Source organism: Otolemur garnettii, unplaced genomic scaffold (assembly GCF_000181295.1).
Source record: "Otolemur garnettii isolate 467f Iridium unplaced genomic scaffold, OtoGar3 scaffold00003, whole genome shotgun sequence".
Taxonomy (NCBI): Eukaryota; Metazoa; Chordata; class Mammalia; order Primates; family Galagidae; genus Otolemur; species Otolemur garnettii.
Window position 1 is genome coordinate 36,073,348 of NW_003852398.1, and position 18,769 is coordinate 36,092,116.

At 51.2% G+C, this 18,769-nt stretch overlaps 1 protein-coding gene across 1 annotated transcript in view; it reads left to right on the top strand.

The window, feature by feature from the left end:
• The window catches only part of NRG2 (neuregulin 2), a 257,452-nt gene that overhangs the window by 218,467 nt on the left and 20,216 nt on the right, over nt 1-18,769 (top strand). Inside the window, exons 4-5 of the mRNA XM_012807018.1 lie at nt 5,469-5,587; nt 14,247-14,367. Coding sequence (XP_012662472.1) covers nt 5,469-5,587; nt 14,247-14,367 — 240 coding nt within the window. The remainder of the gene's footprint in view (nt 1-5,468; nt 5,588-14,246; nt 14,368-18,769) is intronic.

Consider the following 18,769-nt stretch of genomic DNA (forward strand, 5'->3'; position numbering starts at 1 on the left):
CCCGCCACAACGCCCGGCTATTTTTTGGTTGCAGCCGTCATTGTTGTTTGGCGGGTCCGGGCTGGGGATTCGAACCCGCCACCTTAGGTGTACGTGGCTAGCGCCTTAGCCGGTTGAGCTATAGGCGCCAAGCCAGATCTCCCTCTCTTACTGGAGCACTCTGCAGCATTTTCTGTCCCTCCAGAGTGGATTACAACCACCCTCTTCCTGGTTGTCATTTTCCTCCTTACCGCCCCCTTGCAAAATGCAAGTGAAGATGATTTTAGAGAACACCCAACCTGCCCCATCACAGAAAGTGATGGAAAGAAGGCCTGGGCTCAGTTGCTCATGGTTGCTGTGTGATCCTGAATATCCATATCCTACCTCTGGGCCTTAGTCTCCGAACCTGTGAAGGAGGATGTGGGAGTCTGGATACTGGGAGCTGCTTCCAATTCTGACTGTACTTCCAAGAGTGGCAAGCAAAGACAGAACTAATCACCCTAGAAAGTGGTCCAGGCAGAAAACAGAAAGCAATTTAGGACTGGTTTTATTTAGATCAAAGATCTGTGGGTAAAAGAATGCTGCTTCCTAAGGAAATTGCAGGTGCCACCGTGGCAGGGCAGGGGAGGGTAGTGTATCCCAAGTCTACAGCACTAGCAAGAAATTCAGGCTGCCCACTCATCTCACCTTTCTGAAGCTACCCTACCCCTTCCAACTGCTCTGCCAAGACTGTCTCCAAGCTGGAGAGAAGAATGAACAGGCTGCTCAGAGCTGGAGCCTTTAGGGCCCTTCTCCCTCCTGCCCTCTCCTTCACTGAGAACAGAAATCAGAAGGGAGCTCCCTCTTCCCCACTCATTACTCCCAAACATGCCCACAGCCTGCTTCTATCCTCATCCCACCCCTATCCTGCACCACATACTCACACTCACCCCATGCTCTCACACTCCCCCACACGCATGAACATACACACCCTCAGAGCCCCAGTACCACCAACTCACTCCTTTCTCTGTTAACTTCGGCTTTCTCACCCTGCCAGCACACCCACACCCATAGCTTTTATTTCAAACACTTTCCCTCCATGCTGCTGTTCCCATGTTCTCCAGCTGTTGCCCCCTCCTCCCTTCTCCCCTCTACCATGTCAGGGAGGAAGTTCAGTTTACACTCTCTCACCCACCACCTCACTCTTTACCCTGCTGGAATCTGCTTTTAAATACATCCCTAACCTCTCCGTGGCTGCAGCCCTTGAGAAACCCTGACAACCTCTGAGCTCCCTGCCCCCTTGGCCCTGTGGTACTCTTCCTGGTCCTCCTGTGAGCCCAGCCACTCTCTGTCACTTGCCATCAATGCTGCAACTTTACTGAACTTTGGCCCTCTTTCCTCTCTTTCCTCCCTCTCCACCTGTGAGTGATTTCACCTTCTTGATGACTTTTTTATCTGAGTTCTAGACCCATGCTGGACAAAAGAGAAGGTACCACCCCTGAGATACCTCACAGACATTTCTGACTCAGAATGCCCAAGCTAGCCTCTTCTCCTCTCCCTCCATGTGCCCTATCAGCTACAGCACAGCAACACTCCCTGCTGCTCAACACCTGCCCCTTTGCCTTCTCTCCAGGAGGGACACATCTCTGGAAGGAGGCACCCTTCTCCCTGCTCTCCCTGCCTCTGGCATCTTTTCCTCCACTCTCCCACAGTTGGCCACTACCTACCTTTTCTGGCCTGCAGGCCCCTTTGCAAATTCATTTTGGCATTTAGCTTATCTGTATTGAGTATCAACTATGTGCCAGGCACTCTGCTGGAGGCTCAGGATACCAGTGAACAAAAAAGACATGGTGCCTACCTTTACCAGCGACTATTCTAACTTCCAGTACAGAATCTGGTAGAAGCCTGAACCCTTTCTTCAGAGAAAATGTGGCTTATGCACTCAGTCTGCTTGCAATTCTAGAGACCCACAGTCACTAATTCTGTAAGTGCCTGAAGGAGATGATCTTCTAATGTGGACACATCCGATCATCTGTTCATGACTTGACAGATCTTGAGAGCCTGCTGTATGCCAGGTACAGCCTTCAGGCTCTTCCGACTCTCCTCCTCCTGGCCTATAAGTCACTACCTTGCTGTTCCCTGACACAGCTGCACTCTCTACCACTGGTCTTTCCCTTCATGACCCTGGACGTGGGCCTAGTCTGTTCCTTGTGCTGGCAGCTCCCCTTCCTTTTTGTCACGGCAAAGTTCTCCCAGGCCCAGGTTTAATGTAATATCTCTGAGACAGCATCGTCAGCCCTGATTGCAGCTATCACTGTCTCCTCCCTAGGTGCCTTAGACATAGCTTCATTGCATCGTTGAGGTCTCTGTCTCTCTTCGCATGAGAGAGCCCCAAAGGCTGAGACCCTGCCCTGTATATTCCTTCTCCCCATAGGGCCTGGCAGATAGCTCTGTATACAGTGCTGAGTTGATGAGAAGCTTTTATGGCCCTCCTCTCCTGGGTGCAGGGTCTCACCGGAGCTAGGCAGCAGGCCTTTTGAATTGTCCTGGTCTCCTCTTGAAACCTTGGTTTCAAGGGAAATGGTTTCTAGAATGGGTTACCCAATCCAGAAACAGGGCCTGGCCCAGTCTTCTCCTGGGTATTATGGACCCCTAAGAGCCTAAAGTTTCTCCCTGCATTGTACCTGTCAGGGCCCTACCCCATTTTCTGCATCCTGACACTTCCTTGTTCTACCTATCCTGCCCCTGGGTTCTGAGCAGGGAACTGTTAGTGGTGAAGGATAGGGAACTTCTGATTCCCTGTGACCAAGGTGCTCTTGGAGTGACTCAGAGGGAGCTGCCACCTCCATGCACTACCCACCTGCACATTGTGTACAACTCGCCTGGCACAGGGGCAGAAGCAGGAGTCTCCTTTCTCATAAAATCTGTCCTCTCTGCCTGAATGGCCATTGACCTCCAGCTGTCTAGCACATTGCCTGCCCAGGCCACAGAGAACTCCTCCCCAGTAGGTGCTGTCTGTCTCTGGGCCTGCTGCACTGAGACATCTTGCCCAAGCCTTCCTGTGCCAGGAGAAAACTGCCCCCCAAGCCCTGGGCACAGGGCCTTCCCCTACAGAACCTAATGTTCCTTTATTTATGAGGGGCAGGCTGAAACAGGCCCCTCTAGCAGGCAGGGGGAGGTAGGTGCTGAGGAAAATGTGGAGGATGCAGCCGCCTAGATCCCATCTCTGCCAGCAGAGAACCAGCTGGAGAAGGAGGGGAGGGGCAACCATCAGGGGGCAGCCCTGGGTCAGTGCAGCAATGGGGCACCCAGAACGCAGTGCAGCTCCCAACCTGCCAGGAAGGCAGGACAGACCTGAATCCTCAGGGCTCCCTACTGGAGCTAAAAGTGCAGAGAATAAGGCAGTGATCCCGGCTCCTCCAGGGAGCACCCCTTCAGTTCTACCCAGAGCCCCTTGTGTATCTCTGAGGCCTGCCTCCCTGAGGTCACCCAGCAGCCAGCAAAGCCAGGGTCTTTGTTTCTCTTCCCTTGCCTCTTTCTTATTCCTCAAAGGACAGAGGCTCTCCCAGAGCCCTAACCCTCCTTTTTATAGGTCTCACACACCAGGATGTGACGAGCCCATCCTTATAATCCTGGCTCTTTTCCCTTCAAATACCCTGTGAGCCTTGCACTGCTTTGTCCTGCTACTGCTACCTCTGACATGTATAAGGAAAGCCCCTTTGAGTTCAGCTGTGTGTGACAAGAAAGGTCTGGCTCTAGGTCCCCCAAGCAGTGACTTCTGACCCTCAGATGGTCCACTGCCCAGCTCAGCCAGTGTGCAGGGAAGTGAAAGAAGCCTTGTCCCAGAGAAACTGGGGTTTGTGGCATCTAATTAGGCTGCAGCAGGAAAGAAGAAGCTGTCTCAGTTAGAGGGGCTTCCAGGGCTCTGTTTAATGAAGGGAACAAACTCTAATTGACAGAAGAGGGCTATGGGCAAACACCAGACCAAGGAAACAGAGACCAGCTTGTGCCAGAAAGAGTATGTATGGTCAAGCAGCTGTTGCCACATCAGTGAGGACATCACCACAGCAATAGGATTGACTGATAAGACAACCTTATAGCATCCTGGTTGAGAGGATCTTAGGGTGAGGATGTCTGGGAAGACGCTCACCCCCAGAGGCAGAGACAGAGGCGGAGCCCAGGTGGAGATTGTGGGCCAGTTTGCATCTCCTCAACCCTCAGCCCAGCCTCTCTGTTTGCCTCCCCTTTTCCTCCTTACCCCATCAGCTTCCTGGCTCAGCTTTATGTTCCTGGGGCTTAGAGCAATGACAGCTTCACTGCCCTCTCTCATATGCCACCTCTATATCAACCTACTTCACATAGTCTGAGAATCTGATTTTTCAATTCAGCACTAAAAAAAGATTACTTTATGTAAAGAAATTTTTCATGTACCTCTTGCTTCTCCTGGGGACTAAGTTGGGATCCTGCCCTTATGCCAATCTCATACTGGCCCCTGTAGGGCATTTGGACAGAGGGAGAGGTGGAAGATGTCAACAGTCCCTTATAGAGGCCAGCCATCCTGGGGTAGGTGCTGGAAACTCTTAGAAGGAAAGAGAGGCTTGAATAGGGCTTCAGAATGAAGAGGGGAATAGGGCCAGGTACCCTGGGATCACAGCCCTGGAGAGCCCTGCCCTGTGTCCGCAAGTCTCAGCACACAGGGCCTGTGTGCAGAGCTCTCCAAGCCGGGGCTAACCCCAGCTTTGAGCTCCTAGAGATAACCCTCATCCTCACCAACTATAGCTCCTGGTTCACTTCTTCTTTTGCCTTACTGTGTGCCTTTGGCCATATCAGGAAGCCTCTCTAGGGATCAGTTTTCCCATCTGTAAGAAGATTAGCCCTAAGGATCAAGCCCAGGATCTTTTTGTTCCCTGAGATATACAAACTCCTAGCAGAAGGCACTCACACAGTATTAGTTGAATGAATGAGTGAGTAAACAAATGAAACAAAAGCCCCTCAAAGAGATCACAGAGTGCCCCTTAGTGGCAGGGCTGATTTGAAGGCAAAGGAGAGCCACAGGTTTGGATGGAAGTCTGGGCACAGTTGCCATGAGGACCTGACAGTGGCTCTTCAAGTATCTGTGTATCCAGAGTGACAGGCTGCTGCTGCTCAGAGAGGGCAAGCTATCTGGGAATGAGGGAGATGGCCATGTGACTTCCAAAGGGGCCTGGATTTCCTCCCCCAGAAAAATGTTAGAAAAATTTTAGAAAAGTGTGTGTTAAGAATCATAGATTTAGAATGTGTGAGTAGCTATAAGCCCACCCTGGGTTGTCCTGAGGGCCCAGGTCTTCCTGCACTGCAGGAATTTGTGTTCCACCAGGACACCGGAACTGGCTGGGCTGAGATCTACCTCCCCATCCAGCCTGCACGGCCAACTGTAGCTGTGTGGGGAGAGGTGGCCTCTGAGTGACCATTGGAGAGTCACAGCCAGCCCTGGCTCACACCTCTTCCTCTTTTATCCCCTCCCTAACCAGAAAGAACTCACGACTACAGTTCAACAAGGTGAAGGTGGAGGACGCTGGGGAGTACGTCTGTGAGGCCGAGAACATCCTGGGGAAGGACACCGTCCGGGCCCGGCTCCATGTCAACAGCGGTAGGTGGGCCCCCAATGAAGGGAAGGGTCCTAGAGTGGTTTGATACAGCAAGCCAGCTGCCCCCAAACCTGGGGCCACACATGATCCATCTTGCACTCAACTCCTCTCCCTCCTGCTGCTGCCGTATCAAGCCCTAGATCTCAGTCGATTCAGAGAAATGCAGTCGAAGCATAAATGTTTAGCTTTGTTATCTGGGCCTGGAAAAGCCGCCAGCTCTCATTTTAAATACCCTGAAAACTAAATATTTTGAAATCAAGAGGTGGGGGTGGGGGGAAGGATATTTTTAGAAGGCAATTATAGGAGGCTGTGCTGCCAGGAGTGGGGCTAAGGGGAGAGGCAGGCTGGGGGTGTGTGCAAGCAGACTGCCTGCTGCCTGCTGCCTACTGCCTGCTGGACACCTGGATGCAGGCTGTTGTCTCCACTGGGCCATGGGTGGGAGACTTGGGTGCCTGGGGCCCTGAGAGCAGTCCCTGTTCAGGAAGAGCAGACCCCTCTCTCTTGAGTCATCTTCTCCTTGAAGTCTTGCAAGATCAGGACCTTATAGCACCTCTTAGCTTCTTGTCTCTATAGTGGCAGATGCAGCTTCGGAGCAGAGGCTACCTTCCTACTGGGCTGTCCTCTCAGGCCCAGGTCTTTCCCTTGATTGGGAAGTTACCTCTCCTCTCTGCCAAAGCTGCCTGTGATCAGGGAGTCTTCCATTCCAGCCTTAATGTTCCAAATCACTTTCCTCCTCCTGGCTCTCACAGACTGAGCATGCCATTTGGCTACCTATTGGGGTTTGTTTCCTGCCTGCCCCTGTCAGAGCATCTAATCCTATATCTGTTGTCACCCACATGTTTTTCCATTAGATAGTGTTGTAATACTTCCTAAACCCAGTGTGGTCTAAAAGAGAACTGGTAACCCTGCCAGTGACCCTCTGATGAAAACCTAACTCAGACCTTGTCTGTCCTACATTGGTGAGGGGTACCCCTGTTCTCTCAGCCTCTTGGACTCCTTGTCTGAGTCTCTATATCCTGGTCAGTCTTCCTTCTGGATCTTTCTTTTTATTTTTGAGACAGAGTCTCACTATGTTGCCCTCTGTAGAGTGCTATGGTATCATAGCTAACAGCATCCTCAAATTCTTGGGCTTAGGCAATTCTCTTGCCTCAGCCTCCCAGGTAGCTGGGACTAGAGGTACCTGCCACAATGTCCGGCTATTTTTTGTTGCAGTTGTCATTGTTGTTTAGCAGGCCCAGGCTGGGCTTGAACTCGCCAGCCTCAGTGTATGTGACCGGCACTGTAACCACTGAGCTACAGGCACCAAGCCCTTTCTGGATCTTTCTCACACCTGTGTCTTCAACTCTAACTATACTTCCAGGATAACAGTGACTCAGGTTTCATCCCTACTCAACTGAACCAGAGCAATGGCCTTTTATGGCACTTTTATCCCAGCAGAGCTACAGAACAAAGACTTTGTTCTAACCAATCTGGCCCAAACAATCTTTCCTTCCTAACCACAATAGTACCCTTTTACATCTTATTCTTACTTTTTCTCCCAGGTCTCCCAGGAAGCTTTTCTCCTTGACCACCCACTTCCCTATAGTGTTACGCCCAGCTAGGACCTCACTCCCGGGCCACATCTTGATCAACCATGGTCTGATGGCATCTCATAAATTCTAGAGCAGCCTTCATCTATCATACTGTTGCTGACATTTCTCTGTAGGTATGACCTCCCCATGAAATTGTGAGCCTTGGGAGTGAGGCTGGGACTCCCTGGGAGTTTCAGTAATAGCTACTTACTGAACCAGGCTCCACATCTCAGATCCCTTTCTCAATCTCAAGGTCTATTTTATAAATTATGAAAAGCTCAGAGAGGTTAAATATTTAGCCCAAAGTCAAACAGCTGGTTAATGATAGAACTGTACAAAGTAAAAGTTGTTGGCAAACAGCCACTGAACTCCATGGGCTATGTCTAACCTGTTTGTCACTCTAGCCCCACGGGCTAGCACAGCTCCTGCCCTGGCTCATAGTGAGTATTTTTCTGCTTCTCACATGGCATAGCCTGGCTGGAAACTGTGGGGTTGCCTGGGCTACCACTACTCTCAAACTGTTCCAAGCTTGGAAAAGGGGCTGTTCCTGGGGTCTAGCACCTGCCGTCTCTACCCTAATGTGCAGACATTCTCAGCTCCATTTTGGATCTGGTGCTTCCTGTTTCATCGGTCTAAACTTTCTTGGTAAGAACTGACTTAAATCTATCTTGAGGAATTTATTTGCTGATTTATAAAACTGGGAAGCCCAGAGATAGAACTAGCTGCAAACATGATGAAGTGCAAAAACTCAGAGGAGGAGGGGTCAAGACACTTTCACCCACTGTGTGTTGACCTCATTCTTTCCTGCTGTTAAATGGGCTTCTCTCATGTTTGGGGAATGAAGTGGAAAGAGGAGGCCATGGCCACAGACAGGCTTACACCATCCCAGCCTACTACCCAGAGAAAAGACATAGTGCCATCTTTATATACGTACATACAGTCACAAGGATGGTCATGTGCACTGCTTGGCCCAGTCACTGTGCTTGGGCGCCATGGGGTGCCAGGCTGTCTGTATGTGTGCAGAGGCACGACTGAGAGGAGGGGCAGAGTGCTGGGACTGAGGGCCTTGCCAGAACACCAGGGGAAGGCACTTACTTTCTTAGAGGGGTAAAAGGGAGAGGCTGCTAGGCAGAAACCCAAAAGAGAGCCCTCTCTCTGACAGAGGTGTGGGCCTGAAGCTGGAGAAGGTGGTGAAACCTATCAGATAAGCCATCTAGCCTCACAGGCAGGCTCCTGTCTGCCCTCACCAAGCCAAGATCTGATCAGTTTGGGAACCAGACAGTGGATTGGGCCAAGCACTGAGGATGAATCTGAACCAAGCTTTCTATAGGGTCCTTGCCTCTTACCCCTCCTGCCTGGCAGGAGAGCTGCACGACAGAGCAGTGGAGAGTTCAGAGAGTTCATTAGTCCCAGCTGTGCGCCTGGGCTATAGCACTGAGCAACTTACTCCAACTCCCTAGTCTTTGGTTTGCTCACTGTGGGGCTGAGTTAGATGATCTTTAAGCCCCTTTCCCTGAAAATTCAGGGGTTCTGAGTTTGATGAAGACTGACATCTTATGTACCCACCAGTACACACACTGTACCCCTCTTCTCCTGCCCTGTGTAGTCCATGATAGGAGGCCCCTGCTGGGGCTCTTTTCCCAGGCAAAAATGCCCAGGCCCCTTGTTTACCCATGGAACCCAGGAGCAACCTGTAGCAACCACACCCTGAGGAGAGGTGGAGGGCAGACAGCTGTGTCTGCCCCCTCTGACTCATACCAAGGTGGGTTGGCTGGCCCGCCCAGGCCCCAGGGTAACCAGGGCTACAAGGGTGGGGCGACCAGAAGAGGGAACAGGAAGGCTGTCAAGGGACAGCAGGCTGCTCAAGAGACATCATTTTGGCTCTTGGCCTGCTCTGTTCAGGAGGACCTGATGCACCTTCCCCAAACTGGAGCAAGCTTTCCTTGAAGTCACAGCTCCACCATCCCATAATAGGCTTCCTGTCTTCCTAAGCTATCTGGAAGGATGAGGAGGAGTCAGCAAAAAGTTTGTGGTGCATGTAACAGAACAGTCAGCTTGGTCTAACCTGCTTCTGAGTTAGGGAAACCAGCTGCCTCATCCCAGGAGAAAGAGAACTCGGAGGAACTAGCACTGAGGAGGCTATACTAGTCCCAGGTTGTCTTTGCCCCAGAAGACAGGCAGGTTTTACCTGGGTGTTACAGGACCATGGATGTTCTAGAGAGGCCTCTGGGCCTGTCCCTTACTCAGGGCTTTAAAAGGCTAGCTGCTTAAACACACCTGAACCTATGCAACTACACTTTGTGCTGAGCTCTGGGGAGTCACATTCTTGGCCCCCCATAAAGTCCCTCAAGTGGCAGGAAGCTAAAAGTAAACTCACAAGTATCTGCCTATTCTAACAGACTGAGAGGAAAGATAGGCAACTTTACCAAAGGGAGAGGGGAACCCCAGGCAGGTAGGAAGGAGCCCTGATGGGTGAAGGGGATAGATGATCTGAATCTTGGAAGATAATCGAGGGCCAAAAACAGTCGCCACTTGGACAGCAGGGAGGCACACCTCCATAGCCCCTGTCCTAGTCTCACTGTCCTAAAGGTCCCCCCTCCCCCAATAAACTTACACCAAAGAACTGTGGTTGGTAAAGGCTCCCTGGGCTTACTTCTCCCAGACATTTTTTAAAATTAATTTTTTGACATATAATTTATATGCCATTAAATTTACCTTTTTAAAGTATAAAATTAAGTGGTTTGTCGTATATTCACAAAGTTGTATAATGATCACCACTGGTTTTAAAACATTGTTATCACCCCCAAAAGAAAGCCATTCCCCACGTTTCTCTCCTCCCAGCTGCAGACAACTAATCTACTTTCTGTCTCTGTGGATTTGCTTGTTCTGGCCATTGCATATAAACAGAATCATACAACATGTGGTCATTATGACAGGCTTCTACTTAACATAATGTTTTCAAGTTTAATCCATGTTGTAGTATGTGTCAGTACTTTATTCTTTTATTCCTTTTTATGGCTAAATAATTTTCCACTGTATGAATATACCACATTTTATATATCCATTCATATTTTAGATTGTGGGTTCACTTGGATTGTTTCCGTATTTTGACTATTATGAATAGTGCTGCTATGGACATTTGTTTACAAGCTTTTGTGTGGGCGTAGGTTTTTTTTGTTTGCTTGGTTTTTGTTTGTTTGTTTGTTTGTTTGTTTGTTTGAGACAGAGCCTCAAGCTGTTGCCCTGGGTAGAGTGCTATGTCATCACAGCTCACAGCAACCTCCAACTCCTGGGCTCAAGCGAGTCTCCTGCCTCCGCCTCCCAAGTAACTGGGACTGCAGGTGCCCGCCACAACGCCTGGCTGTTTTTTGGTTGTAGCCATCATTGTTGGTTGGCGGGTCCAGGCTGGATTGGAACTCAACAGCTCAGCTGTATGTGGCTGGCGCCTTAGCCGCTTGAGCCACAGGCGCCAAGCCTGAGCATAGGTTTTTAATTTCTTGGGGATATATCTAGGAGTGGAATTTCTGGAGCCCCTGGGAATTCTATGTTTAATTTTTTTAGGAACTCCCAGACTGTCTTCTAAAGCAGCTATACTATTTTACATTATCACCAGGAATGCATGGGGCTCCAATTTCTCTATGTCCTCACCACAACTTTTTATTATCCGTCTTTTTTATCCTGGCCATCCTAGTGGGTGTGAAGTGGCATCTCACTGTAGTTTTGATTTTCCCTAATGACCTTCCTAATGCAAAGAAAGGATATTTGCATCTCATAGGAGAAAATTCTTTAATCTACAGAAAAAATATCATCATTAGACCGTGATACCAGACTAGAAGGCATTTTTCTCCAAAGAATAAGATATTTATTTGCTCATTCGCCCAGTAAATATCTGTTAAGCATCTACTGTTTGGGAAGCGCTGTGATAGGTACTGGGGTTCCAAGGTAAACAGGACAGACACAGCATCTGCCCTGATGGAGTATACATTCCAGGGGTGGCACTAGACACTAAACAGCTAACAACTGCACCCCTCACCATGTAACCACATTCGAATAAGTACTAGAAAGAGATGTGTGAAGCTGAGAGAAGAATGAGGGAGGAACCTGACCAGTGAGGAGTCCAGGAGAGGCCTCTCTGAGACATTGATGTTTCAATGTCCTGGACAGGCATGCACCCATCTTGTTAGAGGAACAGGGCTAAGACCAGTGTGGTCAGAGCATACTGAAAGAGGTGGATGGGAGATGCAGTGGGAGAGGTGGTAAGGCCCAGATTAGAGAGGAAGTGGGGGTTTTATTCTAAGTGCAAATAGAAGCTGTCTGAGAGCTTCTGATAATGCAATTGATCAATCTGATCAATACATATTGCTTCTGATAATACATATTTTAAAGACCACTGTCGCTGCTGATAGTAAAAAGAGATGAAGGCAAGAGTGAAGGCAGAATGACCAGTGTGCAGGCTACTGTGGTTACCCAAGGAAAGGAGACAGCAGTAACATGGCCTAGGGAGGAGGTAGTGAGACATGGGTGGAGTCTCTTAAGGAAGTTGAAATAGCAGCCCTTGATGGTAGGTGGCCATGGGGAATAGAAGAGGAGGAGAAACAAAAGATGCCCTCTAGGTCTTTGCTTGGTACTATTTGATCACTGAGATGCGTAGACTGCGGAAGAAGGTATTTAGGCATTTGACTGAGATCCCAGTTCAAGTATGTTGCATTTGAGGTGTGAGCAGTGAGGTGTTGTGACCCATCCAAATAGAAGTATTGAGGGAGCAGCTCCACCAGACTCCATGTGTCACCTTCACATCTCCAAACATAGGAGAACCCAGTGGGGAAATACGGCTGCACTGACAAGGGAGTCCAGACGTGTTGCCCTGAGAGCCCACATGTGCTAGAACAGTGTAACTAAGCCACAGTGTGAGTGCACCTCCCCAGTGAGCAAATCTTCCTGGTGTGTGGCTTCACTACCAGCATACTCAGGCTAGTGACTTAGGAAGGCCCTACCATTACGGAGGGGTGGACTTTCAGAGGTGCAAAGGCCTGTGGTCGCTGTTTCCCCCACGTCTACAACCCACTGTGATTAGCCCCATTGTCCTCCCTTTGTCCTTTGTGGGTCTCCAGCCTAGTCCCTATGATGACATGGTGCTGGCATCCCAGACCCAGTGCACCTAGCCTGGGAGGCCCCATCTTTCTTCAGGGCTTGCTTGAGGTTCCCGAGGCCTCAATGAGCACTAAGTGTGCAGCTATGGTCCCCACCACCTTTGACTCCCCAGGGAGCCAAGCTGGGCCTGGCAGTCCAGGCAGAGATGTCTCTGGTTTAGCCATACCCACAAGAGGATGCAGGCCTATGATCCACATTACACTTGCTTTCATCTACTTAGGTCAAGCCTTGGTGCTGATGTGCTCTTCCACAAGGGACAGTGGCTAGTTTTAATGTGCAAGTGGGGCTCAGGAGCCCCAAGGCTTTGTCGAAACACATGTGATAACTCTGGATGGGTATGTCACTGCCTCCTCCCTTGCAGCATAGGGCAGGACAACCTCCAGTGTCTTCTAGCAATCATATTTTACAACTCACAGGCATGGTCACCTCAGCTGTTTCTCTTCTCTGTCCCTTCTTGGATTCCTTGGGTCTCACTGACCCAGAAGTGAGATAGAGACCAGCAGGAGGCCTCCTCTTCCCAGCCAGCATGTGGGTACCAGCTGGGCTGGAGTTGAGCAGAGGAGAGAGACCTCAGCAGGGCCCAAGAATGCCAGCTCAGCTGCAGGCATGATGTGGAGGGGACAGTGGAGCCAGCCCTGCCCGCTGGGTTTTATCAATGAGCTCCTCCGATGTACACAGAGGCAGAGCTATGTATACACTCACAGTTCCCGTGCTCCATCTGTCTCCCCACATGTCTAAACACTGGGGGCGCCAAATGCCTGCCCTTCTTCTCCTCTTCTCACCTCCCCCGTTACAGAGGGGAATGACAGAGACTCAACTCCCCTGAGGAGATAGGCCAGCAAAGGTAGGATAGGCCACCTCAGCAAGGAGGCCAGTCCTTGGTGGGAGGCCCAGAGAGAAGAGGGGAGCAGGGACCTATTTCTGGCTGTCTAATCTGAATACACAGCCTAGGGCATTATCTTATAAATGAAAACTGATGTTTGAGGCCAGAATTTTTACTTAAAGCCAGCTTTCTAGATGCCATCTCCTGATGGGCAGCAGAACTTTAATTATTATCATTTCTCAAGTAAATATATGGTCTGGTTGAGCAGCCTTAAATCATTCTTGCTCTCCCCTAGTTTCTCATCCCAACTGCCCCCTATCCCTCTCCAAGCCCTGTCTCCTCCCCAACAATCAGAAGCCCAAGATTTATAGCCTGGGCTGTCCAAGGCCTGGAGGCTCCCTCCAGAGGTAACAGCCAACTAGGTAGGAGAAGAAGGGGCTGACTGGCATGGTAGGATGTGGGGAAGACCCTGGATGCCTATGGAGACAGCACATAGTGGCCTTGGTAGCATTTCAGGGAGGCTTGGAGCCAGCCCAGCCCTGGAAGAAAGTGGGGAGAGAGTAGAAGCTAGAGGCCCCCCCATATCTCTCCAGATCTTAGAAAATGACAGTGTCTAAAAGGTGTCATTCCCCCGAAAGCCCGGCTCCCTTCCAGCCACTGCCTGGTCTACAGGAGAGGACAGCTGTACAGACAGGTAGAAGTGTCTCCTCCCTGCACCTCCCTACTGTCTTTGTTACCAACATTAGACATCAGCATCGCATCCACTCACAGTGTAGTCCCCAGAAAGACAGGCAGAGAAGGGGAGAGGTGAGCCCCTATTCCAGCAGAGGAAGCAGTTTCTGCTGTCTTCTCACCCTCCTCCAAAACCTGGCCTTTGTAGGTTTGCCCAGAGTGTAGGTTCAGAGTCACACTGGGCAGATGGGCAAAGCTCACACTGGCATCCAGTCTGCCTTGTTGGTGTTTAGGAGGGACTGCCAGACCTTCCTCCTGTGTCATTCCTGAAGTCTGGTGATCTTCCACTTTTGAGATGGGACACAAAGGGTCATGAAAGACATGATTCCTGGGGCCTGGAGATGGTCTCAGTGGGTCACTGGCACATGTCTCTCATATCCCCAGTGAGCACCACCCTGTCATCCTGGTCGGGGCATGCTCGGAAGTGCAACGAAACAGCTAAGTCCTATTGTGTCAATGGAGGCGTCTGCTACTACATCGAAGGCATCAACCAGCTCTCCTGCAAGTAAGTGACCAGTGGGGGTGGGTGGGGGGGCAAGAGTAGGGTGGGAGATACTGGGGCAGAAGTGGAGGGCTCTAGGGAAAGCAGCTTTGAACTGCTGACAAGGGGTCCCCAAGGGGTGTAGACAGGGAGGTTTGCCCCATTTTCTGGCCCTTACCTGGAATACAGGGAGATGTAAGCCATATGGGGGCACAAGGGCTTCTATTGTCCCAGTTTCCCAGGCCCCACCCACCCCATCTCCTGACGTCTACCCTTTCCTCAACACCCTTTATGGAGATGGGAATGCCAGTTTATCTGTGCTCTAGGCACTGGGGCACTGGGTTGTCTCTTTCTCTGTCTCTCTCTTTTTCTCTCCCTCCCTTCCCACCTCTCAGCAACTCTCCAAACTGTTCTTGAGGAACATGTGCCAGGCTGGGTCTTCCCCAGTGGTGAGGAGCCTGGCAGGCTCAGGCAGAGCACAGGTTCCAGAGCCCTTGGCAGCTGAGAGTTCTGCTCCTGTAGTCTTGAGAAGAGAAGAGGGGTCTGCCCAAAACCTAGTACTAACTTTGGGATCTGGCCTTCCTGCCCTGCAGGACCCCATTCTCCAAATACACCCTGGCTACTGCCTGTGCACCTTAAGCCCCTAGCCATACCCATGGGATGAGGGAATACTAGCAAGAATGCTATTCTTGGTGTGGCCTAATGAGAGAGTCAGGGCAGAGGAGTTCAAGTTGGGGCCTTTCTTCCTCCCCAAGGGCCAGAGCCTGGTCACCAGTCAGGCAGGGTGGTCCCAGCAAGAACTCCAAGGAGCTCAGAACCACCTACTCCCCCAGCAAATAGGGCAGGCCAGAGCAAGGCTGTCAGGGCAGGCTTATTCAGGTTCAACCAGGTCTTCCAGGCAGCTGGGCTGACAGTGCCCCCTAACAGACTCTCTAGCGGGTAGTGAGGAAGGGGAGGGCAGCACAGGCTCTGGCCAGATCTTGGGAAAGAGTGGGAGAGGTCCTAGTTAACAGCTTTGGCTTTTCAAAGCAGCCCAATCCCAGACCCCTGACAAGGTGCCAAAGCTGCCCCATTCCTATGGCATCTGGGCAAAGGCCACCAATGTACTGATGGAGAGTCAGAGAGAGGTGTTTTAAGTCTCCACAGACGAGGACAGACTCAGCACTTTTTGGCTCTCCTGCCTCTGGCCTTCTACTCCAGATCTGCATCCCACTCCCTGACCACTGCCTTTCCTGGAACTTAAGCCTGATGAAGAGACCAGGGCTTTTAAAGACCCCTCCATCTGATGTGGTAGCGAGGGGCCGGGGCCATGCCCCCTTCTCACTCACCTTGGCCTGTACCACCAGGCAGAACTGTGGCTTTCCTCCTAGCTGGCCTCCTTTGCTGACATCCTCCCTGGCCCCACCCTTCACCTGCTACCATCCCCTTCCCATCTTCCCCCATCCCGAATCTCAGGAGACAGTCCCAACAGCCATAGCAGGTCCTCCAGGGAAGTTTTCAGCCCAGACTCAGCCACTCATCCTCTCCTGCCTCTAGGATGCTGCCACATTAGTGTCACAGACCCTGGGGAATAGTCTAGCCTTGAAAATGCTCTGAGCTCTTTGGAATCTAGATCTACAAGGAACTCATAAGGGTCCTCACAGAGACAGCCTAGCCCTGAACCCCCTTTTCTTGTTCTCCCATCACTCACACCAGGCCTTTCCTCTTCCTTAGCCCCTTGGATCCCTGAAGGGATCCAGCCTGTTGTGGAAGTCAGCCCTGGCTCCAGGCAGGAAGATTTGGCACCCCCACCCCAGGACAGTTGCCAGGGCTGAGGGCCATGGGGGACCCAGGGCTCCAGTGTTAGAGTTCAGTGGAAGGATGTGATGTGTGAGCTCCCAGAGGGCCCTGCCATGAGAGCCGTACCCCTAGGACCCATGGATCTGCCCAGCTAAACCTAAAAGGAGCAGAGGGCAGGAGCCTGAGCCACAGTGAAGATGGTACCCTGTTTCCCCTCTCCTCCAGAACAACTGGGCTTCGCTGCCTAGAACTTGAACTTGGTTCCAGAGCCACCACTTCCCCATCTCAGCCCTCCTTCCCTGGTCTAGTCAGGGCTCCTAGAACTAACTTCCCTTGTCAGCCCTCAGGGAGAGGGACATCCCTGGTGGGGATTCAGTCAGAACAGCAGGTCCTCAGAGCTGTGCTGGAGAAGGGCAGGGGGGAGGGGGGCAGGGCAGAGCCCAGAGGCCATTCTGGGGGTGGGTGAGCTGGGAGGGAAGGGGGGGCAGGCCTCTTGGGGTTCCTGATGACACCTGAACTGGAATAAAAAGGAAAGAACTTAGGAAATGGAACTCACGTCTTACCATTTGTGCTGTTTGTTTACTTTTTATTTTGGTTTTTTTGCATTTCCGCTTAGCTTGGATAATGAAACTACACTGGTCAGTTTCATTCCAGTTTCTATAAAAATCAGTTTTCCTTCCTGGTTTTCTTACACTTGTTGTTGTGTATTGGTTCAGAGTCCTGCAGGGAGTGTTGGAAAGCAGGCACACTCCGTCCCTCCTGTTTTTCTGGAATTCAGTGCCAAAAGAAACAGTGTCACTGATACTGAATTTTGTTTTATAAAAGAAAACTTAGGGGGATTTGAAAATGGGAGTCCAAATCAAGGTGACTGTCCCCTGTCTAGGCCAGACAGGGGCCTCTGGACTCCCTCTTGCTGCTTTCTCCTCTTCTCTCCGTGTGTTTGTAGAGCACGGTTGGTGCGTTGACTCTTGGGGACTGGTTCAGGGGATGATGACAGAACAAGACTCTCTTTCCAGCCCTGTGCACATACCAGTGGCATGCCTCCCCCCATCAGCTCATCCCCCATCCCTCCCTCCATGTCCAGGCAATTCCCCCATCCACAGCCATCTGCCTGCCCATCCTCACCACATCTCCACCCCTCATGAACTCAGAGACCCTCACTCCCTCCAGTGCCCGGGGCACACCCTCATCCTTCATCCTCCCCTCCCCCGGGTGAGGGCAGCACACATGGCATTATCCCCAGGCTACCAAAAGGAGAAACTGAGGCCCGGGAGGGGGGTGGGAAAAAAGGAAGGCAGAGATCCTGACCTGTCACCCCAGAAGCAGCCCATGGGCTCTCCTCTCTGCCCCTCTCTCACCCTGCTCTTCTCCAGCCCTGGGGAAAGGCCTTCCCAGAGTCACAACTGATGACCTGGTGGGAAGGGCTGGGAAGGCTGTTACCTGCTGCTCCTTCTCATCTGTCCTCTGTGCCCCTGAAATCCAGAGGCTCAATCCCAGACTCCCATCCTGGTTGGTAGGTTAATATACCCTGTACTCTCTCACCATGGTCTTAGGTGCAGATTAGAGAGGCTGTAGGCCCAGCTTACTATCAGAGCCCTCTCTAGGGAAGCCCAGCCTCCTGGATGTGGCCCATCCTCAATAAGCAGGACTAAGGAGAGAAACAGGAATGTCCGGGAGCACCTGAAGGAGCAGTACCCCAAAGAACAGCATCAGCCATCTGTCCTCCACACCCCACCCAGTGCCATCCCCCAGTGCCCTCTTTTTTGTTCCACCAGTGAGGAGGACACTTTCTCAAGGAAGGAAGGTTAGGACCATAATGTTGCATAACTCCAGGGGCACATTTGTGTTATAGACTGTGTCAGTGGTGCCTCCTGGAGTTGTGCAATTTAGAGCCCATGAAAGATATGAGGATGCAGTCAGGGTAGTCCAGACTGGTTGTGGGAGCAGGGACATAGGGATGTATTTAGTTATCATTGGTTTCCAAGAGTGATGGGAAGCGCTCCTTGTCAGCAATGGGAACAAATTTCCCCTTGTCCTCTCTTGCACCTGCACTCCCTAGTCTCCTCCTTACCCACACATACACAGGTGTCCCTGCCTCCAAGAGCCAGGCTGATCTCAGACATTGGATACAGACAAAACCACCTCTTTCATGCTCTTTTGTGGATTCCAAGAATCATTTTGGCAACTTCCTGGGTCTTTATCCCCTACCCCCAAAAGCACTTCTGTTTGAAAAATCACTTCTCCCCTCTAGTCCCCATCCCAATTGGGTATCAGTTTCCAAGAGCTGAGGAAGAAGACCTGAGCCTAGCTGGAATTGGTTGGGAAGCTAGAGCCACTACTTCCATTTTCCTGGGCTGATTAGCGACAAGGGCCAGGGATCAGAGAAGGATGTGTTGACAAGGGGACTGATGGTACCCTCCTCCTCTAAGCCACCCTGTTCAACATGATGAGCATGTACTCACCTACCCAGCCCCACCAGCACTTTCCTGATATACTTTACAGCCCTCCTTTATCCCCTGCTTCCCAGACATACCCACACCTCCACCACCACCACTACAAAGGACCAACCTCCTGTCCCCCCTGGGGGAGATGCCATGGAGGCCCAAAAAAACCCCAACTCGGCTCAGCGCCTATAGCTCAACCGGCT